The sequence below is a fragment of the Vipera ursinii genome (genome assembly GCF_947247035.1).
Source record: "Vipera ursinii genome assembly, chromosome: 3".
Taxonomy (NCBI): domain Eukaryota; kingdom Metazoa; phylum Chordata; class Lepidosauria; order Squamata; family Viperidae; genus Vipera; species Vipera ursinii.
The window spans coordinates 43,226,285-43,250,400 of NC_139516.1; the positions used below are offsets into that span (position 1 = coordinate 43,226,285).

General features: G+C 38.5%; 2 protein-coding genes across 3 annotated transcripts in view; one reads left to right on the top strand and one right to left on the bottom strand.

Annotated features, from left to right (window-relative positions):
• Nucleotides 1-7,923, bottom strand: part of SRGAP2 (SLIT-ROBO Rho GTPase activating protein 2) — a 230,891-nt gene extending 222,968 nt beyond the window's left edge. For both annotated transcript variants that reach the window (XM_083357482.1, XM_083357481.1), the window contains exons 1-2: nucleotides 7,853-7,923; nucleotides 5,350-5,919 (exon numbers count right to left, since the gene is read on the bottom strand). In XM_083357482.1, the coding sequence (XP_083213608.1) occupies nucleotides 5,350-5,416 (67 nt within the window). In that variant the 5' untranslated portion in view covers nucleotides 5,417-5,919; nucleotides 7,853-7,923. The remainder of the gene's footprint in view (nucleotides 1-5,349; nucleotides 5,920-7,852) is intronic.
• Nucleotides 7,924-8,927: 1,004 nt separating this feature from the next.
• On the top strand, nucleotides 8,928-21,022 carry FAM72A (family with sequence similarity 72 member A). Its single transcript, XM_083358565.1, has 4 exons — nucleotides 8,928-9,278; nucleotides 15,656-15,733; nucleotides 17,635-17,759; nucleotides 20,433-21,022. Exons 1-4 carry the CDS (start codon nucleotides 9,127-9,129, stop codon nucleotides 20,525-20,527), a joined length of 450 nt encoding a protein of 149 aa, XP_083214691.1. The 5' UTR covers nucleotides 8,928-9,126; the 3' UTR covers nucleotides 20,528-21,022.
• The last annotated feature ends 3,094 nt before the right edge of the window (nucleotides 21,023-24,116 follow it).

Below are 24,116 nucleotides of genomic sequence, written 5' to 3' on the forward strand. Positions count from 1 at the left end.
GTCATAAATATGAATCCGTTACCAAGCATCTGAATTTTTATCATATGACCATGAGGTTGCTACAATGGTTGTAAGTGTGAAAACAGTCATAAGTCATTTTTTCAGTGCTGTTGTAACTTCAACCAGCTACTAAGTGAACTGTTGTGAAGTCGAGGATACCTGCATATTCTTATTTCTGAAAACGTATACTTATAAAATAATAAACAGAAACTGGATGGAGGGGATAAAGCTGTTTTGTCTGTGCCACCAATCAGAATAATTAAAAATCAAGGATCTATCAACAATTAAATGATTAAGTTGGTAGTTAAGCTTTCAAAGAGGAAGGGCACCTCATCTTCCCAGCTAAGTAACTACAAGTAGAAATCTCTCACTTGGGGAAAGGCCTTCCCAAAAGCTTAAGCTACGGCAACTCTCCATTAAGCACTGCCAAGAAAGGGACCAATAAAAATAGAATCCTTTTTGTCCCCTAGTGCCCACACAGAATATCTAGCTGATATTCAGTAAGAGTAACAGAGTTGGAAGCACCTTGGAGATCTAGTCCAATCCCCTGTTCTCGCAGGAGACCTATACTATTTCTGATAAGAGACTTACGAAGAGACTGGACAGTCATTTAAGTCTCTTCTTATTTCCCAACAGTTAGAACAATTAATCAGTAGAACAACTTGCCTCCAGAAGTTGTGAATGCTCCCAAAATTGGAAGTTTTAAAGAAGAAATTGGACAATGATTTGTCTGAAATGCTATAGGGTTTCCTGCCTAAGCAGGAGATTGGACTAGAAGGGTACAAGGTCCCTTCTAACTCTATTCCTATTCCTATTCCTATTTCTATTCACCTTCAGTGATGGGGAACCCACAACCTCTGAAGGCAATTTGTTGCACTTGTTAATTGTTCTCACTATTTGTTAAAAACAGATCATGCCAAACCAATCTTATCTCATTCTTCGATAAAGTGACTAAACTAGCAGACCAGCGAAACGCGATGGACGTAGTATACTTAGATTTCAGTAAGGCATTTGACACAACCTACTCCTTGGTAAGCTAGAAAAAGGTGGAATAGACAACATCACCACCAGTTGCATCTGTAGCTGGCTGACAAACTGTACTCAACGACTAGTCCTCAATGGCACTACATCCACATGGAGAGAAGTAAGCAGTGGGGTACCACAAGGTTCCGTCTTAGGCCAAGTACTCTTCAATATCTTCACAAATTACTTAGATGAGGGAATGGAAGGAGAACTCATCAAATTTGCAGATGACACCAAACTGACAGGAGTAGCCAACACCCCAGAAGACAAACTCAGGATCCAAAAAGATCTTGACAAACTTGAACAATGGGCCCTATCCAACAAAATTAGTTTCAATGTGGAGAAAAGAAAAGTCTTACATTTAGGCAGGAAAAACCACAGATTGGGCAAGACCTGGCTTAAAAACAGTAACTGAGAGAAGGACCCTGGAGTCCTAGTGGACGATCACTTGACTATGAGCCAGCAGTGTGCAGCATCAACCAAAAAAGCTAATACAATCCTGGGTTGTATAAAAAGAGGCATAGAATCAAGATCACAAAAAGTATTAGCACCGCTTTATAAAATCCTAGTAAGACCACACCTGGAATACTGCAGCCAATTTTGGTCACTATATCACAAAAAAGATGTTGAGAGTTTGGAAAAAAATCAGAGCAACTAAGATGATCAAAGGCCTGGAGACTGAAACATACGAAGAACAGCTGCAGGACTTGGGTTTGGCTAGCTAGTCTAAAGAAAAGAAGAATCAGAATCAGAGCCAAAAGTGGGTGAAACAATCTTTTGCTTTTTGGCATACAGCATCTGCAGGAAAAGATCAGATCACTGTACCAGAATTAATCTCTTGCCAAGTCTTTTGAAATCAGGTAATAGCAATAGCACTTAGACTTATACACCCCTTCTTTTCTTCTTTATAGCCCTCTCAAAGTGGTTTACAGAGTCAGACATTGCCCCCAATAATCTGGGTTCTCATTTTACCGACCTCGGAAGGATGAAAGACTGAGTCAACCTTGAGCCGGTCACAATCAAACTCCTGGCAATGAGCTGTGAGTCAGCATACTGTATTCTAACCACTGTATCATCACAGTTCTTACGATACAATTTTGATAGAAACATATAGATCAAAGACCACAAGGTACCCACTTTGATGCAAGCATAGAAGATAAGAGAATGGACAACCAAAAATAGCATAAGGATCAGTTTAATTCAAGAGCCAAAATCACCAAGAGCCAAGGTTTCTAGAAGAGCAACCCTACATAGTTCCACACATCGGCACTTAATGCAATTTGACATTCTGAAATTCTTTGCAACCTTGATATGCAGGTTAAATACCCATATCCATTTCTGGGTTATGGGATCAGATAGTAATGGTAGAAATCACTTTGTTGAAGGAAAGAACTAAGAAGATCTACCATTATTCTTCAGGTAAAAAGGTAAAGAAAGGTAAAGGTTCCCCCGTACATGCGTGCTAGGCGTTTCCAACTCTAGGGGCCGGTGCTCATCTCCGTTTCAAAGCCGAAGAGCCAGCGCTTGTCCGAGGATGTCTCCGTGGTCATGTGGCCGGCATGACTAGACACCAAAGGTGCACGGAATGCTGTTACCTTCCCACTGTAGTGGTCCCTATTTTTCTACTTGCATTTTTACGGGCTTTCGAACTGCTATGTTGGCAGAAGCCGGGACGAGTAACAGGCGCTCACTGTTACACGGCACTCAGGATTCGACCCACCAAACTGCCAACCTTCTGATCGACAAGCTCAGCGTCCTAACCCACTGAGCCACCGTGTCCCTTATTCTTCAGGTAAAAGAACCTATATCCCAAAGCACCAATAAAGAATACAGTAGAATAAAAGATACCAGTGAAACAAGTAGGAACAGAAAAGCAACTTCTCCTTGCTCTGCATAGGATACTTCTTTTGAAGTTGCTACTCTGATGCAAAGAAGCTTTACAGTAATGAAAAGGGAGAAGAAAAATGTATAAATAATAAATATGCTACAGGAACTAATTAAGACTGTGCTACCATTTCGCTTTCATATATCCTATGAACAGGACAGGGGCAGAATTAAGTATTCAAAATATCTGCACCTGTCATTCAAGAATGTGAAACTTGGCAACACTCCCAGAATCAAACAAAGTTGAAAACAAACTTTCTAGGATTCTCTAGTTATTATCTCCTTGAGGTCAATTAAAAGTCACAACACTATTTTATTTAAAAACTCAATAAATAATCAAAGCCATTTACATTAATACTTTTTTTAAAAAAACTCTTTAATCTAGCAACCTTTCAACTGAAATTATAAATCCAAGAAACCGCTGTTACATTTATCCATAAGAATTGTGGAAATCATAGTTTCAATATATCTGGAAACTCCCCCAAACTTTAATCAAATGTTTCTTTTACTTCCAAATAGAATCAGAGTCTCATAGGCTTGTAGAAAGAGGATAGATAACCATATTACCATTCAGCAGAGGTTTTACTGTACCTAATCTTGAGTTTTGCATCCTGTATGATCATAGACAATCATGAATTCCATGCAGTGAATGAATGGAGCAATAACAACAAATAACAGTTCCTCCAACACCACCTATTTTGTTTCCCACACAAGTTGCAAACCTGGAAAATCTCTTGTCTCTGTGCACATAGCTGGAATCTGCATCATGACCACAAAGAACAGCAACTGATATGGAAGTAGATATAGTCAAGCTGGATAAAATACACACTAGTATCTTTTGGGGAATTACCTACAAGAGTGCAAAAGTTTTTAAAACATCCAAATATATTCTATTTTATTATTCTGGCTTCAAGTATAAACTTTGCATTGTTCTTTGTGAAGAAGTTGGATATTTTTGCAACAAAGCATAGAGTTCTGTTTCTGACTGCTGAATCAATCATGCCTCCATTTAGAATGGTGGCTATAACATTTGAGCAGCCACTGCGAACATAACAAATGCCTTTTGCATTGTTTCAAAAGCTGGAGGAGGGAACCCTCCCTTCTGTATCCTGGAACAAAGGAAATCCAAGTTACTTATGCATTTATTTTGAAACTGCATTTGAGGGCCACCTAAACACCTAGTCCAAACAGCAATTCCCTGATGAGACCATGCTTTACTGAATTAATGCCTCCTGATGGCCATTGGAATTCCACTTCTCACTGCTAGCTCACCAATCAAAGGATGATATTAACATTGGAAGAAAGAGGAGGAGACAGCAAAAATGTTTTGACTGCCTCCAACCTGGGAATCCCAAAACAGTTTTTAAAATGCCCCTTATGACCTAATCTTCATAACTTCCTTTCCAAAAAAGGAAAGGAAAATACCTTTCCTCTCCTGTGTAATGCAGAAAATCAGAATATAAGAAAGTGATATAATTCTGAGCATGTCAAATATCAATATTTATTTAAAAGACAACAGACCGAGACATAGAATACATTTAGTTTACAATTAGAGCCAAGTTAATTTCCCAGAAACTCAAAGCCACTCAGTTGCATCCTCTTACATACATCCAAAGTGTCTCATTCAAAGTTCCTGAATAAGCAGCATTTTGTAAGGCTGTATGGATGCAGGTTTCGTACTCCACATGTATGAAGTAATGCTGAAAACTTGCAGACACAAAAGGATTAGGGAACCATCTCTTTAATGTGTCACATAAGACATATGGTGATGTGAAGCCAAGCCCACTTGTTTAATGCCACCTAGATATTGTTGCATGAAGCTTGTCCATCAAGTTGTTGCAGCAAATGCAACACAACCTTTAATAGCCATCTTGCCGAAAAGAGCAGAGAATTACTGAAACAGTTTATCATTATCCCTATGCAGTTTAAATTGAAGGGCATTGCAGCCAGCTGCCAAGGGTGTGTGCATACACAGCAGGCATTTATGAAGAGTGAAAGCCTTTTGGTGCATACAGCTGTAAAAAGCTCCTACAAGCTGAATCCATAATATTGCCAAACCACAAAGCTTCTTAAGCTATTATAGACATTTCTCAGAGGACAAGTACCATTTATCATCAAAATAAAATTGTATGCCACATTTATTAAAAAAACACGTTTTGTGTTGCATTGGTGTGTTTTTGTATGTGCACATGTGAAGACAAAATAAAGGCTTCATAAATAAAAGATATTTGAAAATATAGTAGTTACTAAGAACCCAGCCCAAAAAGCAGCAATCACTGTCAGCCTTTCTAACATACTACTGACAAACCTCTGCAAATTCCTGATGATCCACAAATGCTTTGCCTTTCCACACCCAAATATGTAGTATGAATGCATGCACTAGCAAATTAAGGCTGAAACACAAATACACAGAGATGTACATCAGATTTATTTAATTCTTACCTTTGACTTGAGTGTCATATTCAGCTATGATCTCCTTATCCTTTTTTAATTTAGCTGGCGACGTCATGTTTCCTCCCCCAAAAAAGGTTATCCTCCGAACAGATCCTCCAGAATATCACAAATAAATATAATTTGTGTTCCTCCCAAAGGAGGGGGAGCAAAACAATCAGTTGGGCAGGCTTGTCTTTCCTCCACAGCAGTCAGTCCATGGAGAGAGGGCGTGAGATGGTGCGTTTGCAAGCAGCAGAGACATGCAGATGTGAAGGGCTCAGCGGACAGAGAAGGCAGCAGTTTGAATTTCCTGCACCAAAATCCTGAGCAGCAGTGGTGGTAGCAGCAGCATCAGACTAGAGAGAATCTGCAGCCCCCAAAGGCTTTTCCCGATTGCTAACATTAATAACGCAGCCAGGGAGTGGAAGTCCTTCTGCGCAACAACATGTTGTGTGTGAGTCTGATTCTCGGTTGCTGCTTTTCTTTCTTTTTTTAAAGGACAGAGTCAGAGATGATGAAATTAAATTCCCAATGGTAGAAGTGGAAAAAGCTCCGAACCACTTTCTTCTATTACACTGCCTGTAAATTCAAATATGTATTTCGTTGGCAAATGCTTACATATGTATTTCGTTGGCAAATGCTTACATAAATATGCTACCACTGTGATTTCAAGATAAAAATGTAGTTCTAATCAAATGGTAATTGTAATATGTCACATTAAAGAAAAATGCAAAATAAGTATATCGAGAGGGCAGATTGTGAAAGGTTATAATCATCAGGACACATGAAACCCATGAACATGAAGAAATGGAGAGACAAAGAAAAATCAACCACCAAAGAAAGCAATTAAGTAAATAAGAGAGAAAACAACCATAGACATAGAAATATGGAAAGCTAAAAAGGGAAGCCAGGGCCAAATCTTCATATTATTTGAGCCATAACAGCTCATAAATTCATCCAAAGCCATTGTATAAGCATGGCTAATCCCCTTTGGTACAGTAAAACTGCAGCCATAGTCCAGCCAATAGATCAGAATTAAGTATTTTTATTATTGTTAATTTTGCAGATTTGTCCTCCACTGGACCATATCAGCAAAGAAAAACTGTACTTGACACAAGACATTAAAGCCTATTTGGACTGAGGAAATGCAGCTCAAAGACAGATGTGAGTCTCTCAGCAGGGGGAACTTTTGCTTTAGGATCACAAGCTACTGTTGGCCATAAATGTTAAGAAAGGGTTAGAGACAAAGTGGGGGGGGGAAAGATCCACTACAAAAAGACAAACAATGTGGCCAACAGAGACAGGAAATGGTAAGGCTAAAGGGACTAAGCACAAACAAACAAAAGAGAAAGTGTGGCTAACTGCAAAAAAGTGTGACATACTTTTTTGTATACTTCTGCCACATCAACCATCTGTGAAGTAACTCTCCAAAAATATATTAACCGCTCCCCATCCCATCTACAGTGCTCTTCTCCACACAGATTCAAGCCAGAGTCTTTCCTCATTAGAACCTGGTTATTCAGAAGTCAAACACAATGAAACATGACAGAGTCTATTTATATAGACACCCCCCCCCCGTTTATTTCCATCTCCACCCAAGCATATAGATTTCCACAACTGTTAGCCCACCAAGCTGAAGACATGTTTTCTAGCTGATCTAGTAAGTGACATTCTGTTTTACCAGTGATATTCTGTTTTATCAGGCCATTGTATATAGCTGGTGGGCTACATTTAGCCTAGTGGATCAACAGAATATTCAGATAAGGCTCATTTTTGTTCCTCGTTACTAAATGTATATTAGTATATAAGAAAGGAAAACACCAGACTGGGGAGGGAAAAGAAGGCAGCTTTGTTATTGGGCAAATAAAACCAGGGAGCTGTAGCCAACAGTAGCTGTTTATTTAATAAATGAGAAATCGTTAGAATCTTTCAGAAAAAGAGATATTGTGTAGAATGCTATAATTCTACTGGTCTGGAAGCATTACTCCTACGGGCTATTTTAACCGATTATCCCAAAAGACTAACTAGAATACAGGAAGTTGCACTCGAAATAGGTTTCTTGAAGCAGTTTTAGGGGAATAGTTTTACAAGATCGGGACTCTAACCAGAAAGAGCTACCGTATGTCACAGGGGGGGCAGTTTGTAGGGGAATCTTCTTCTCGCAGGGGAATATGGCAATCCAGCTCCCGGTTTGTCGCAATAGGAAGTATTATGGGATAGAACCTCGATCCTATTAAAATCTGTTGATTTCTCAAGGCGTGGGGGCAAGTCTGGAATATTACGGGCGGGGAACGCGTTCAAAAAAAAAGCACCTCCTTACAAAAAAAAGAATTATATCGAAGTGGACTTTCAGATGGCACAGGGCGACAATTATACTAATTACGATCAATTATAATCAAGTTCGGGAAGGCGGACGGGAGGGTGGACCCCTCGCAAAGGAAAATTATGGGATAGGGTGAAACTGAAGTCAGAACACGACTGCAAATTCCAACATCGTAGACGCGATTATTACCTTGCACTTCTGGCACAGACCGAGCCGCCTTCCACGCCTCGCGTTCTTCGGGATACTCCCGCGATCCGTTCCCTCCGCAGTCCCACTCCTGCAACTCCGCCCATTCAATTTCGCCACACCAATCAGAATCGAAAGCTACGAAAACTGCCAACGACGCGAGCCAATGGCCACATCCTACCGTCTCTTCTCCACACCCTCGATCCCGCCAGTTTTCCGTATCGGCACCGCCCACCAAAGACCGAAGAAGACCATTCAGGATGCTCGCCCGGCAGAAGTTCAGCCCAGTTGGTTCGCGTCCATAAGAGGAAGGGATATGTAAATAGGAGTTCTAAGCAAGCCAATCCAAAGGAAGGGGTGTAGCTTCATTCCCCGTACGTTAGGAGAGAGGCGGGATAATGTCCTAGCTCCTCCAATGGTTAAGGTCGATCTCTTTTTGCTCGTCAACTCTCCGGAGGCGGGTCAAGAATTTTCCAATGAGATGCGAAATTGTCGATTCAAACTGACAGCCAAAGGGAAAGGCTGCCTACGTTTGGGGCTTTAAGCAGCTCGGGGAGCGGGGGAAGCATCCACCAATTGGGAGGTGCTGACGAGAATCCGGGAGATTCGGATCGACAGGTTCATTCAGTGAGTAACTGAGAAACCAAGAATGAGTTTGAGAGCCCTAAAAGTTGGGAATAGTTACGAGAGGCACTTGCAGGTTATGCACACGAGGGATTCATAATAGGGGATTAATGTCGAAAGAGGGATAATTAATAAAGAAAAATAATCGAGAGCTTGGAGAAAATCCCTGTCGAATCCCGATGGGTTTCCATTGAGTGTTTTATATTGCCTGCAATTAAAGCCAGCCTTTACCTCTAGAAGCTCAAGCCAGCCAACGTAGCATTGCACCCTCCTCCCGTTTTATCCTCGCCACAGCCCTGTGAGGCCACCTGGAAAGAAGGTTTAGCGAGTTGGACTAATTCGGGCTGATCAATACATTTCATGGCAGAAATTGAACCTGTCTCTTGCTGGCTCATTCAGTCAGGTTGAGAAGGAAAAAAAAGGGGGGGCGGGGAAGGGCTGAGTTGCAACTCGGCATCGGTATTTGTGAATATCGCATTAAACGGAATTGGTGGTCACAGATTTCCTGAGAAAACAGGAGCAGCAAAGTCCTGCGAGTAAGGAGTGAGAAGAGAGAAGGACTGATTTCCACCCAGAAAGCAAACACCTTATCCGACCTACTGAAAAAGCCAAGGGACACGCTGGAGCCCCCACCAATACAGACTGACCTTAGTATGTCTGACGGCAGTTGGAGTTTTGCAGATCGATGTGTGTCTCTGTTGTTCTGCAAGTTCTGCCAACAAGTGCTTAGTTCACGGGGCATGAAAGCCGTGCTTCTGGCTGATACAGAGACCGATCTCTATTCCACAGACGTGCCTCCCATCAGGTAAGTTAATGCGTAGGATTGGAGTTAACTCTCTTATCTTCCCCCTTGTCTAGTTTGAATAGCTTCTACATAGGAGAGATTGGAAGAATATTATATATCTTCTTGAATCACAGTGACTGCTCTTAATTTAAATTGAGGTTCCATTTCTTGTTCTGTTTTACTACCCTTGCAGGGTAGTTAAGGTGAGTTGAACGGTTAAGTGCTCTTGGTGCAAACGCAAATTTTCAAATTCACATTTTGATTCGTGGTCCCCTAAAGGGTGAGATGGAGGATGACACAGGCCATGAATATGTTAAAACTGGATTTCTGCTGCTTAGCCTTGTCTGTCTGTCCTGATGTTTTATAAAATCTTTATGTGTTATAAATGGAAACACTTGATTTATTTAAAAATAACCAAAAGCAGTGGAGAAATGTAAGATTTTCTGTAGTAAGCGTGTTCAATTTGTGATCAGCCAGTTAAATATAAACCTTGAGCCATGTAATGTTGAACCTTGTTGTGTACTTTTAACATCTTACCTTTTTATATTCCCTGCAGAATGCAATCTGCTTCCATTGCTCTCTTTAGCAAACTGCAAGTTGATAAGACCTTTTAAAAATGTTTCGCAATTTAAGTAAGAGAAACAAATAGTTTTAATGTTAGAATTGCACTATCACTGCTGTGACAGGATGTTGGAACGGTCACTTTCACTTCCCCTTATGTTTAGTATGTGATCTAGCTATTGTGGTAACAACCAAAAGAACCAAGTGGAGGGTTGCATAAACCACAGGAAGAGATAATCTCTGTTTCTGACAGCTTCAATAGTTGTGAATCAAAATATAACTGCTGAAATGTGTGGAAATGAAGAACCTCACTGGGATACAATATTTTATCTACAGTTGCAAGAAAAAGTATGTGAACCCTTTGGGATTATGTGGTTTTTTGCATGAATTGGCCATAAAATGCGCTCTAAATGTCATGTAAGTCACAACAATAGAAAAACACAGTCTGCTTAAAATAATACTACACAAACATTAGCTGTTGTCAAGTTTTAATTGAAGATAAGATGGAAACATTCACATTGCAGGGTGGAAAAAGTATGTGAACCTTTGGACTTAATAACTGGTTGACCCTCCTTTGGCAGCAATAACCTCAACCAAACGTTTCCTGTAGTTGCAGATCAGACCTGCACAACGATCTGGAGTAATTTTGGACCACTCCTCTGCACAAAACTGTTTCAGTGTAGCAATATTCTTGGGATGTCTGGTGTGAATCGCTCTCTTAAGGTCATGCCACAGCATTTCAATCAGGTTGAGGTCAGGACTCTTGACTGGGCCACTCCAGAAGGCGTATTCTGTTCTGTTGAAGCCATTGTTTTGTTGAATTACTTGTATGCTTTGGTTCATTGTCCTGTTGCATCACCCATCCTCTGCGGAGCTTCAGTTAGCGGACAGATGGTCGTACGTTTTCCTGCAAAATATCCTGATAAACTCTGGAATTCATTTTCCCATCAATGACAACAATCCATCCAGGCCCTGAGGCAGCAAAGCAGCCCCAAACCATGATGCTCCCTCCGCCATGTTTTACAGTGGGGATGAGGTTTTGATCTTGGTGTGCTGTGCCATTTTTTCTCCACACATAGTGTTGTGTGTTTTTCCCAAACAACTCAATTTTGGTTCCATCTGTCCACAGAATTTTTTGCCAGTAGTGCTGTGGAACATCCAGGTGCTCTTTTGCAAACTTCAAATGTGGGCAGATGGAACCAAAATTGAGTTGTTTGGGAAAAACACACAACACTATGTGTGGAGAAAAAATGGCACAGCACACCAACATCAAAACCTCATCCCCACTGTAAAACATGGCGGAGGGAGCATCATGGTTTGGGGCTGCTTTGCTGCCTCAGGGCCTGGACGGATTGTTGTCATTGATGGGAAAATGAATTCCAGAGTTTATCAGGACATTTTGCAGGAAAACGTACGACCATCTGTCCGCCAACTGAAGCTCCGCAGAGGATGGGTGATGCAACAGGACAATGAACCAAAGCATACAAGTAATTCAACAAAACAATGGCTTCAACAGAACAGAATACGCCTTCTGGAGTGGCCCAGTCAGAGTCCTGACCTCAACCCGATTGAAATGCTGTGGCATGACCTTAAGAGAGCGATTCACACCAGACATCCCAAGAATATTGCTACACTGAAACAGTTTTGTGCAGAGGAGTGGTCCAAAATTACTCCAGATCGTTGTGCAGGTCTGATCTGCAACTACAGGAAACGTTTGGTTGAGGTTATTGCTGCCAAAGGAGGGTCAACCAGTTATTAAGTCCAAAGGTTCACATACTTTTTCCATCCTGCACTGTGAATGTTTCCATCTTATCTTCAATTAAAACATGACAACAGCTAATGTTTGTGTAGTATTATTTTAAGCAGACTGTGTTTTTCTATTGTGGTGACTTACATGACGTTTAGAGGGCATTTTATGGCCAATTCATGCAAAAAACTACATAATCCCAAAGGGTTCACATACTTTTTCTTGCAACTGTATACTATTTATTTATCGAAGACAGTATTTTTAACATGACTAACCATTAAATTATTTGCTCTAATAGGATCAAAACCAAAACTTGCTAATGTGCTCTCCCATATCTACACAATCTTGCAAAATACATGAATGTAATTGCATCCACATTGATTTCAAAAAAGATATTCGACTGCTATGAAATTATTTCCAAGATTGCTTACAATATCTATTCTGTGGAGAGAATCAGGATTCCAGATTAATAACTACGTCCAACTAAATGTAGTTATTATTCAGTACTTTTCATGTTAACTAATGGCAAGAGATTTATAGAGGTGAGTGGACAGGAGCAGGGAGATCTCAGCCTTACCAATAATACATTTTCATGTAATCTGTATGCCGTATTATTGAACAGCAGGCTCCCCGCTCCTCCTGTGTACTTTCTGTTTAGCTCATACATGGCCCAAAAGTCAGTTAGCACTTCAGCAGCTTTTGGATTTCAAAAGATCAAAATGCAAACACAGCATAAACTAACTTTTAAACTTCCTAAAATGATTCAAAGACAGCTGAAAATACTCCAGAACAGCCTACATGAAAAGAACTCCTATTATAGCCATTTTATAAAGGCCAAGTCTTTATGGAATTATACAATTGTTTTTTTGGTTAAATTTATGGCATAAGTTATACGTACCTGGTAAACATTAGCTGAAATCGTATTATGAGACTTTGGCACTGTTGTTGAACAATTTAACAGTGTGGCTATTGTTACCACAGGAATGTATTAAATTTAGAAACCTGGATTTCAGGCTGAGACATTAAAAAGGAAAATTTGTTACAGTGCTCCAGGAAATATTTTACTGCTTTTTGTTTCTTTTGCTCTGTGGTATTAATAGCTTAGCATCATAGCTATTGATGTTCTGATGCAACTAAGTGGTTAAATATAAAACATAGACCCAATAAGTGGAAAAACTGGGAGTTTTTAAATGGCAAATACACCCGATAAATACTACCTGCCATCTGATTGTTTTCTATCATGTCAAAACACCAAAAGATTAAAAAATAAATTGAAAATATGCATTGGGGATTTAAAATGTTATACCCTTATTAGGATTTTTTTTTTCTTCCTAGCATTTTCCCAGAAATGTAGAATCCATTGCCACTGAGTTTGGAAGAAGACATTGAGGACTTTGTGTTTCTACCTATGTTAACCCTGCTTGGGTGTGTGTCTGTCTCTCTCTCTCTCTCTCTGTGTGTGTGTGTGTGTGTGTGTGTGTGTGAAGTACAACTATCAATAGTGTTATGTATGAATCCAATCAATGAATAGAGATTTAAGCAATCCCTTGCTTTTTACAATATCCTCTTGCTACAATTTCTATCTAGGCCTAGAGCAGAGCTGAAGAAAGTGTTGCCAAAGGATCATAGATGATTCAGAGAACTCCATTCCAAAGTGAGCAGGTCCTAAATGCTTAAGAATTAATTCACAACTGAAAACTTCCCTTCTACCCTTACTCCAACAGATCTTGGTTCCACGTGCTTCTAAGGGTGTAGCCCTTGACATGCCACAAACCAGAGGATTGTAAAACATATGATTGCATTGGCAGTATCATCTATATCCCCTCTGCTTCATACCAAGAACTGGAAATTATTTTGGCGTTTAATATAATAGAAACAGACACAATACAGCACTGTAATAGCTAATACATCTTCAGTCAGTATATTCTACCAAAATGCACAGCCACAGGGCTTGGAATACTGTAAGCAGTGAAGCAATCCTCATTCTCTTAGAAAATGGCAATATTCTAATCTGAAATAATTATGGAAATATAGCACATTGTTTGGAACTTAATATTTTAGGAGCTTAAGCAATAGTTTTCTAAAAGCTAGACTAATAAAGCTAATAATAAGGTCTTTTGTTAATTATGTTCTTCTAAATAAAAACTGAATAAGTAATGCAAATGTGCCACTTCTTTATCTTAATAACTATCAAATAAATATTTTCTATTTTTTCCCTTCCATTCGCAGTGCACATTACAAATCTATAAAGGTATAGTCTAAAAACTAGATCAGTGGAATTCTCAGCTCAGCTTTTCTGCAAAACAATTTGGACCCCATTGGATTGATTCAGAAGTAACATCACCACCTGTGGTCAATGGATAGCTCTGAAAATGAGTTGATGTAAATTTATTGTAGCAGTATTGCCAGCTAATCCAGCCAATAATCTCACCTGCATTAATGAAAACCTGAGACTCTTAGTTAAAATTCTGAATGAATTAACCTAGCTGCATTGCTTGAATGTTGGCAAAGCAGCTACTTAGTTTTTTAAATCCTATATTGATAGCTAGAAATATGATGGAATGTTCTGTTATACTGTAATAACAGTAACAATATCCTTTGACCATTCAGAATTGGTGTTCTTCTAGTTAACAGCTGTATGGAAGGTAGGATTGCTTCAGAAGTTTGATTTTGAAAAATCTGACACCAATGGACCTGCTTTTCAATTCTGAGCTATAAGTACATCAACATCTTTTGAATTTTATACATCTACATGTTGCAATGCAGTTCTCTACTCAAAAGTATCTATAAAATGTATTTTAGAATATATTAGAAAAGGCAAAATATCTTAAAACTATTATCTTAATTAGTTACATGTGTGTTTTCAAATTTTGTACATTTTTTTAAACTGAAGATTCAAAACCAAGACCAAAAAAAGAGTTAAAATAAATATACCTGAAAAAGATACTAAGAAATTGACTAACATCTCTATCCATGTTGCTGTTGACCTTTGACTACAATAAAACATGTCTAAGCACAGTTGAAAACAGCTACAATGTTTACACCATGAGATTGCATTACAAAAAAAATGTTTTAGATTTAGGAATATTTCAGAATAGAATTTTTTACTTGCAAGTTAGTTGTAGGCATGTTATGTGGAAGTGAATATTCTTAAAAGTTGTTGGTAGCTGTTATCTATGAAGGTTAATAGGATTATAGCCATATAGCCCCACCTAATGATAGTAGAATTTGTCTCTGTGGGACTTACTCTGCATTTAGTAAATGGGATTACAGTCTTAAAGAGCACAGTGGCTGAGTTTCTGCAACACATTAAAGTCCAAACAAATCAGACTATTTGTGCTTAGTGATTTGCTGAGATACAATCCTACATATTATCTATGTAGTCACTGTCTTAGAAAGTAAAACAAAATCACTGCATTGGTTCCAATATAAAGAGAAATGCTGATTCTTAATTTTTCATTAAAATGTTTTTCTTTCCAAACTTAGGATCATAATAGAAATTTTCATTTTCTTACAATGAGCTACAATAATATTTCCTAAGCCACAGGTGTGAAACTTGCTGCATCACGTGACATGACATATCACAACTTTTTTCACATTGCCGGAGCTGGGGTGAGGGCAGCCTCCGCATGACGCAACTGGCCCACAGGCTGGCAGTTTGACACCCCTGTCCTAAGCCATTATACTGATCATCCTGGTTTGAGATAATAGGCAGTGTTACACCAGTACATCTGGAGTACATCAAGCTGGGGAAGGCAATACTATAGAAACCAGAATTGTCTTAATTCTAGCATGAAAAAGCCACCTATAAATCAAAGTTCCTTTCACAACCCAGCTTAGTTTCTTCATTTTTGGAGAGTCCTGACAAGAAAAGGACTTCTTGTCAAAACTTCAGAAAGTTGAATTTATTTCCCAGCTAAGATGGTTTTACTGTACTTCCTTGACAGTGGAGAGGAAAGAGATCTGTAAATGAAAAAATAAAGGGAATAGCTCTCTGTTAGAATTTTAATTAATACTATATTTCATGGTTAAGCAATGATCAAGTTTATTTTAATCATCTCCAATATCTTTCCTTTCTAATCACTACCAGTACAGTTGACTTCATTGGAAACTGCTATTACACAGAGATGTGCAAATGTAAACTGATGAATGTTGCTTGTTTGAAATGGTGAGTAATATTACAGTATTACTATTATTATATATTCTTTAATATATAAAAATATTATTAATAGCTATGTCTATTGCTTATTTCTATACAAGATTTAAAAGCTACATCATTACTGATACGTAATTTATCTAAGTGAATGCTAAATAATCATGGAAGTGTTGAATTAAAAATCTGTTGGATTAGTTTCAGTAATAAATGGGATGGTATATGGTGATCTAATACCTGTTTTGGGTTTCTATACCAAAATAAGATATTCAAGGTTTCCAAATTTCCATTTACAAAATTGGTTTTCATTTTTAATGGCTTTTTATAAAAAAAATGTAATGGCAGAGATAAGGTAGATGAAATTTGTCTTAGCATGGATATAGGAAATATTGAACCTTTTGAATTTCTGTACATTTTGTATTGTTGATTGCAGTTTAAAAAAGTTAGCAGTTATGTATTAATAGCTGAAAATGAAGGTGCAAATGATTTTGATCATAAAAAATGGGTAGGAGTTATCTTTTTTCCCCCCTGGGTTTTCACTGTTTGTAAGCTGCTCAGAATCACTGTGAGTGAGTGGGCGGCCATATAAATCTTCCAAATAAATAAACGAAATCTGTGTGTATAAGTTAGATGTCTCTGCAGCTGTTTCAAGCCCTCTCTTATTTTAACTGTTTCTCTCAGAGCTCGTCAAAAATTCGTGCCTTGGCACAATAAATTGATAGCTAAAGTAAAATAGAATAATGTGTTGGTAAATGTCGCCAACTGGGATGGGGTGTGCTGCATCAGATGAGCCCGCTATTGCAGCGTAGAAAGAAAGCTTTGGTTAGAAAACTGCGAGGCCAATTTCAACCAAACTCGCCTGAAGCTGCTATGAAAACACATGGGAGTGGTGGCAGTAATGGCACCAAAAAATGTAAACAAAATGAACTGGCAGGGTTTGGATTCCAGTAGTGAATCCACTGTTCAGGTCCTCCTTGGCACCATTCTGAATTATATTTTAATTATTTTGCTGTTTCACAAAACAGTACTCCAAATACAAATAAAAAACATTGCCAAATTATAGAACTTTACTATAATATATTCAAAGGGATGCGGTGACTCAGTGGGTTAGGACACTGAGCTTGTCGATCAGAAGGTCGGCAGTTTGGCGGGTCGAATCCCGAGTGCCACGTAACAGAGTGAGCGCCTGTTACTCGTCCCAGCTTCTGCCAACCTAGCAGTTCGAAAGCACGTAAAAATGCAAGTAGAAAAATAGGGACCACTACGGTGGGAAGGTAACAGCGTTCCGTGCGCCTTTGGCGTCTAGTCATGCCGGCCACATGACCACGGAGACGTCCTCGGACAAGCGCTGGCTCTTCGGCTTTGAAACGGAGATGAGCACCGGCCCCTAGAGTTGGAAACGACTAGCACGCATGTGCGGGGGAACCTTTACCTTTATAATATATTCATATTTTTTCATTTAAGAAAACAGAAAGCAGATAACTATTTGTCCTTCTGTGTGTGTATGTATACATACATTCTCTGTGCATCTGTGTATGTATGTTGCCTATTGGATGTGAATCTGACACAGAATCAGTAAGTAATAGAGTTCACAATTTCCAGATCTATTCAGTTTGGGAAGAAAAATTAAGCTTCCATTTTAAAGTTATGCTTTGTTTTCTGTTGGAATTGAAATTAATTTAACTTATTTTATTAACACAGTAGTACATTTGGAGGCTAGAGGTACAGATTATTTCTCCATTTTGCTCATTACTTTGTCCATTGCTGCATTATTTTTGGAGGATGAAAGGATTTTATTTTTATTAATTTGATATGTAAGTGATACATTTGCATATCTATCATTTGTATAGTTCAGTTTTTTCTACATAGTCTTTGATTTAAAATTTGCATGTCATATATTTTGTTTGCTTTCCCAGTGGTAATGTTGTAGGCTACCATGTGATTGCTCCATGCAAACCTTGTTTATTCTCTTGCAACAATGGACACTTCTGGATGTTTCACAGTAAAGCCGTTTTTGGAATTGACAGATTTGATTCATCTGGTATGAAACTTCTATTTTTGCACATGAAGTTAATTGTTATTATGTAAATGAACCTTTATTGTTAAAGTACAACCATGAGATTGGCTGAGCCTCCCTTCGTGCCCCACCACAACTCACAGTGACAACAAATCCACCATCTTGTTACACCATGTGAAGTAATTGCATAACACACTGGCCTCGCAAGTCAATCATACATACAAGTTATTTCCCGTTCAAGAGCCTGACAGCCCATGGATAGAAGGTGTTCTTCGGCCTGTTGGTACAGCTGGCTATACTCCTGTATCTCCTACCCGATGGTAGGAGAGTAAAGAGGTACTGACCAGGGTGTGAGTCATCCCTGAGAATTTTTCTCACACAGCGAGGTCTGGTGAGGTCATCCAGTGGTGTCAGGGGACAGCCCACAATGTTTTGTGCTGTGCTCACCACCCTCTGTAATACTTTCCTATCCACAGCTGTCAGGCCAGCATACCAAACCACAATACAATGCGAGAGGATGCTTTCTGTAGTAGACCAGTAAAAGAAGGTCATTAGCCATTGTTCTACCCTGTTCTTCCACAAGACCCTGAGGAAATGGAGTCTCTGTTGGGCTTTCTGGCCACCTGGGTTGTATTGACTTTCCAGGTAAAATCTTCACAGAGGTAGACTTCCAAAAATTTAAAGGAGGAAATTCTCTCCACATAGCCCCTCCCCCCCCCGATGTAAAGTGGGGCAGGTTCCTCTCTTTTCCTCCGGAAGTCTAGCACCATCTCCTTTGTCTTGCCGATGTTCAGGTGCAAGTTGTTCTCTAAACACCATATGGATAGTTTTTGTACCTCCCCCCTGTACACTGTTTCATCTCCACCTGTAATAAGACCCACTACGGTGGTATCATCTGCGAACTTAATTATCACAATAGATGGGTAGATATTTCAGATCTGTTGGATCTATTTTATTTTTCATTGGAAATTCCATAGTCCATCAGTCAGAACCAGTACAAAACAGCTGTTTAAGGAAGTGAATATATTCTTAGTGTTGAAATACAGTATTTTAATCATGCATTTTGCTTAGGTCATGTGTGATTATTAGCCAATAATTTTGCCAAGAAAATGCTGCATGTAAATTAAATTCTCCAATCACTTAAATCATCAGACTGGAGCAAATTGGTCAGCAAATTTCATGCAAATTTAAGGTGATATGTGTTGGATGTTACTTAATGCAAATGCCAGATGGTAGTGCAATCAAGTCATTGTAAAACCATATGCTATGGTTACATGCTATTAAGCAAATCTCTTCATGAGCAACTACACTCAGGGATGAACAGTTTATAAAGCAGTCGTGGTAGTACAGAAGTTGCATTTGCAGTCTTTCTCTACCACACCACCATATCTCTTTCCCAGATTTATCAATATCAACACTCCATCTGTCTGTATACCACACCGAGCTATACTCTGTATAATGTTCCCATCCGTCATATGTGCATTTCCTTCACTGAGAATCCAATTATCCATTTGACCGCTGCTTGCTATGTTTTTATAACACATGCTTTACTTCCATCGTATTCCACTTTTCACCACATTCAGCAACTCCATTCATTCAAAACATTCCCTATATTGAGTCTATACAGTATCATAAGCTTTCTCTAAAACAATGGACAGAAAGTAAATTTGTCACATTCTTTTGCTTCACAGTGATTTGCTGAAGGATTTGCACACCTCCAACTATAAAACTTGCCAAACTTTACTAATTGTCACCCTTGTGTCTGCCAGCTACCTTTCCAGAATCTTTAACAATCTAATGCCCATCCAGTTTGTGTTTATATTTCTCTTGCATAGGAATATAATGGCATTACTTTTTCCCACTCATCCTTCCATTCATATCAGACTAATAAAATGCCTTTTCCTTTAAATTAGATTTATTCAAGATGTTGTACAGCACTTCCCCTACCCCCAACTCCAAAAATCAAGTCTGATTCTTGCATTGTTACTATTCTAAGTAACACACAACTATTATGTAACCAAATTATGACTGCTACCTTCATAGACACGCAGATCAACATCAATGTACCAGTTCATATTTTCTGACATATATTTAGTTGTTTCATTCTTAAATAAATCTACACAAATCCTATTTATCAACTCTACTCCATCAGATCAGACTACTTATCCCACCCTTCCTATCTCTTACACAAATAGACAACAAAATTATTTGCTTTACTTCCATTTAATCTGACAATTCACTGTTAATTCTTTGTCATCTTATCCTTTTATATTCTATTTCTCTATCTTCCATACGGGCTCACAGATATTAATATCTTCTGTCCGTCATGCCTTTGGTCAGTCAGGGCTTTCATATAATGCGGTTGGTCTACATAAGTCAATAAAGAAGCATTAGTTGTATCTGTATCACATGCAGCAATTCTCGTTAACATGAGGGCACAGTGAAGTTGGTTTGGACATATATTGTCATAGGTTAATTTTATCTCAAACTTGCTTAGGTTGGTCTGTGTAAACTAGATCTATCTATCTTTTGCAAGTTAACCCTGCAAACTAACACACTGTTGCCTGTATCCTACCAACTGAGAGGTATATCAATGTATTGATACTCTCAGGATATGTTTTCTTTGATATTGTGCTTTATTAAGTTAACTTCAGATTCTGACCACAAAAAATATAAACTGTTTTACATTTTTTTTAGGTACAGATTTCTTGCTTTGGGGCAACTTACCAGATTTACATGAAAGCACCGATGAAGATGTATCCAGCACCTCTGAGGAGGAATATATCAGATAAATATTATCTGCACTGCATCACGTGATGTGTTTCTTGTATTTACAAGAAGTATAATGCACTGATCCTAGGAAGATAGTACAAAAGGAAGGGAAAAAATCCTTCAAAGGCTGATACCTGTCACCCAAAACTATCTGATCTAGTAAGCATCCTGCTACATAATGTGACTAGTATATAAAGATAAGAATGCAGTTCTTGTTCACTTTCTAAAAGGACAAAATCCATATATGTGCATATTTGGCTTCTGGAATCACTTGATTTTATCTGTTTCCAAATTATAACAAGCAAAATCAAATATGTTCCACACGCCTTTCAATTATTGTTACATTAGGATAGATCTAATGGCCACATAAGAAAATAAACTCTGTAGTGCTTGATAAGTGAGTGTTATCATTTTTCTGGCCAGAAGCTAGGCCAGACCTCACTTTAGTGGCTACATTTAATGTTGCCCAGAGAGCAGGCAGCACAGATTGTCCTATTGGCAGCCTTCTAATTTCAGGCAATTGTATTAGAGATGGCTAATAGAGAGTTCTTAAATATAAACTTTTTTTTTCATATATTGGATGAGTGTTGAGCACTGCTAGAAGGTTAGCTTTCAAGGGAGCTGGTAGTAATTTTTAATTGCTAGTGCACACAAGACCAACAAAATGGAGATCTAGTATGGGAACTGGCATATTTTCCTGCTTCTAGTGGAAAGAAAAGTTGCAAAGAACCAGTAACAAACTGGAACTTCCTACTTTTCTGTATGGGGAATATAATGAAGCATGTGATCAAATAACAAAGTGATTTAAAATTAATACCAAGAGGCATCATTTCTAGCTGAGTTCAGATATTTTTATAGTTCTTTGCAAGGAGGGAAAACCAGGGAATACAATGCTGGAAAGAAAGTTATAAATGCAGGGTCAGCTTCAGTAAAATATTATTCTGGCTTCTTTATTGTTGGCACAAGAGCATACCTAGTGTGAGTCTCACTTGTATTCCAAAGTCAAAAGCAGCAGCAGCAACTAAATAGCTACAATTAGAACAGCCTATTCTGTCCAAATTAATGAAATATCATCTGGAATTTTTTTTAAAGAGAACTAATGTGCTTTTGGCAAGAAAAATACTATATAATTATGTGCAAGCTGCTTTGGGACTTTCATTGGTCTTGTTACAGGTTATTTTATGAACCTAGATAGGTCCAGTTTCATTTCTAGGAACTGAGTCAATAAGTTTAAATCAACTTTTATTTACTTGAATGGGATAATCCAAATTCAAAGGGGGCAGATTATACAAGAGGAATAACTGCTTGTTTTTATTGTTATTTATGTTTGATTGCTCTTAGGAAAAAATGGAACCAAATACATTGTTTGAAATCTATCCTTCTAAACCCTGAAAAAGACACATACTTCATCTTTGGCCACTCTGCAGCTACTTACCAGTTGCAATACCCTGTATTCTGTGTGCTATGTCAGGGGTGTCAAACTCAATTTCATTGAGGGCCACATCAGCATTGCAGTTACCCTTGAGGGGCCAGGTGGGTATGGCCAGGGTGGGCGTGGCCTACTGGGTGGGTGTGGCTAGAGTGTGTATGGCATACTGGGTGGGCATGGCCAGCTCTACATCGTTCGCATCAAGGGCGCCTATGGGGGCCTGGGCAGGAGTGGGACAGATCTGAGGGTCTCTGGCAGAAGGAAGGTCTCTGGGCCAGGCCCAAGGCAGTGGGGGCCGTTCCCTCACTGTTTCCAGGATGGCTTCACGGGCCACATGAAACCACTTCATGGGCCGGATCTGGTCCCCGGGCCTTGTGTTTGACATGTCTGTGCTATGTGTATCTCATGTACAGAATTCAGAAACTGGAGAGCATTAGATTTTGTTTTTTGTTTTTTTAAAAAAAATAATTTTAACTAATGAAGTTTCAAAGCCAAACATAAAGTCATGAGTGGAATTATTTCTTATTTGGTTCAGTCTGGTTGTGTGTTGGCCTTGGATTTCTGCTGGAAAAGAAGGTGTGAGGTGAACATCGCCCATTATAGCCAGCTCCATTTTCCAGTTACTATTCTAACCTTCTGGAATTAATTCTATATTTTCCTATGGAAAACAGCTTCCGGGCTTCAATTACATCTCCTGTTTGTCTCAGGGATTGAGATACAACTCAATCATTATAGTGATACCTGTCTTTATCCCATCACCTCTCCCAGTGTCGAAAGAGGAATGAGAGAGTTTGGCCCTGTAATACCCCTACCACCAACTAGAGAAAAAAAATAATCATACTGTTCTCCACTCCCATCCTTCAAAGATGAGACAATATCATCAACGGTACCAAAGGCAGCTGAAATATCTAGCAGGAGCAGATCACACTCAATCTCAGTTCCACCACAAGTAATAGACAAAAGCAATCAAAGGAGTTTCAGTTCCATATCCGGACCTAAAATCCAACTTTAAAAGTCCAGATAATTTGCTTTATCCAGGGTTTTCTGCAACTGTGGACACATTAACTCCTTGTAGAACCATCTAGATATTGTCTAGAAATAAAACTCAAAGAGACAATTATTTTTTTCTTCATCAAATTCAGTAGGGATTCATTCCCGATAAAGATATTGGATAGCACTTTTAGAATAGTTTTACAGAGGGAAAGAGAACCTATACAGTCCAATTTACATCAGGGGCACAAAAGCATTTATGTCAGTTGTATCCTTGGTATTCAGCTTTGCCTCATTTGACCTTCTAGGAATCACCAAAATCTTTATTACGTTTCACAAGATTTGATAATCATAGAACAATATAATGTAAATTCGTGTAAGGATAGCAAGAGGCTATAATATGACTCTTCCTACAGAAAGACAATTTTACTTCTATTTTCCAGCAAATCATTAAAATAGTTCTCTGTAAACGCAACATAATTTGTATTGTATTTATGAAATAGAACATAGAAGAAACCAAATAAGTAAAAGGTAGCTACAGGAATCGGTAATTATATGCCATAACAAGTTTAATATTCTTCATCTTTTTTGATAGTTTAAAGATAAAATATTTAAGCTGATTGCAAATGTATACATATTCGTGCATGTGTGTGTGCACCAAAGAGATCACAAGACCCATACTCGCGTGCTTATTCTGAAAAATAGGTTGAAGGCAATCCTTGAACAAAGGCACTAGGTGGATGAGTGTTACACATCCAATTATAAGAAATATATGTGTGGTACTGTAAAAGACAGATATTGAAAGAACCACATAAAATCTGCATTCCAGTAAACTGTGAGCCTTAACTTCTCTCTATATTTGTCCATATAATGATATGTTGTATTTATCAGAAAGAAGTGTTAACTGCCAAAAAAGGTAGAGACAGAAATAAATTATTACATTTCTCTTGTTTTTGCAAATTTAAAAGAGGACAGTTCTTTTTAAACAAATCAATATTTTCTGAGCAGGTTATTCTGAACAACGCAGACTTTTAAAGGTGGGTTTCATGGAACAATGAATATGTGGACATCAATATCACTTTTCAGGGTAACATTTCATTCACGTGTAGAGTTCCCATTTAACTCTCTTTTGTTTTTAAGGCAGAGTAAAATAGAAGGATAGAATATGTACTTTTTCTCTACTTTTGGCA

What these genes read in the sequence shown, in the direction of transcription:
- FAM72A (XM_083358565.1), top strand. Translation starts at nt 9,127, where the DNA reads ATGTCTGACGGCAGTTGGAGTTTTGCAGATCGATGTGTGTCTCTGTTG. An exon ending in ACAGACGTGCCTCCCATCAG is followed by an intron (nt 9,279 to 15,655) that starts GTAAGTTAATGC and finishes AATCACTACCAG; the next exon opens with TACAGTTGACTTCATTGGAA. An exon ending in TGACAGATTTGATTCATCTG is followed by an intron (nt 17,760 to 20,432) that starts GTATGAAACTTC and finishes CATTTTTTTTAG; the next exon opens with GTACAGATTTCTTGCTTTGG.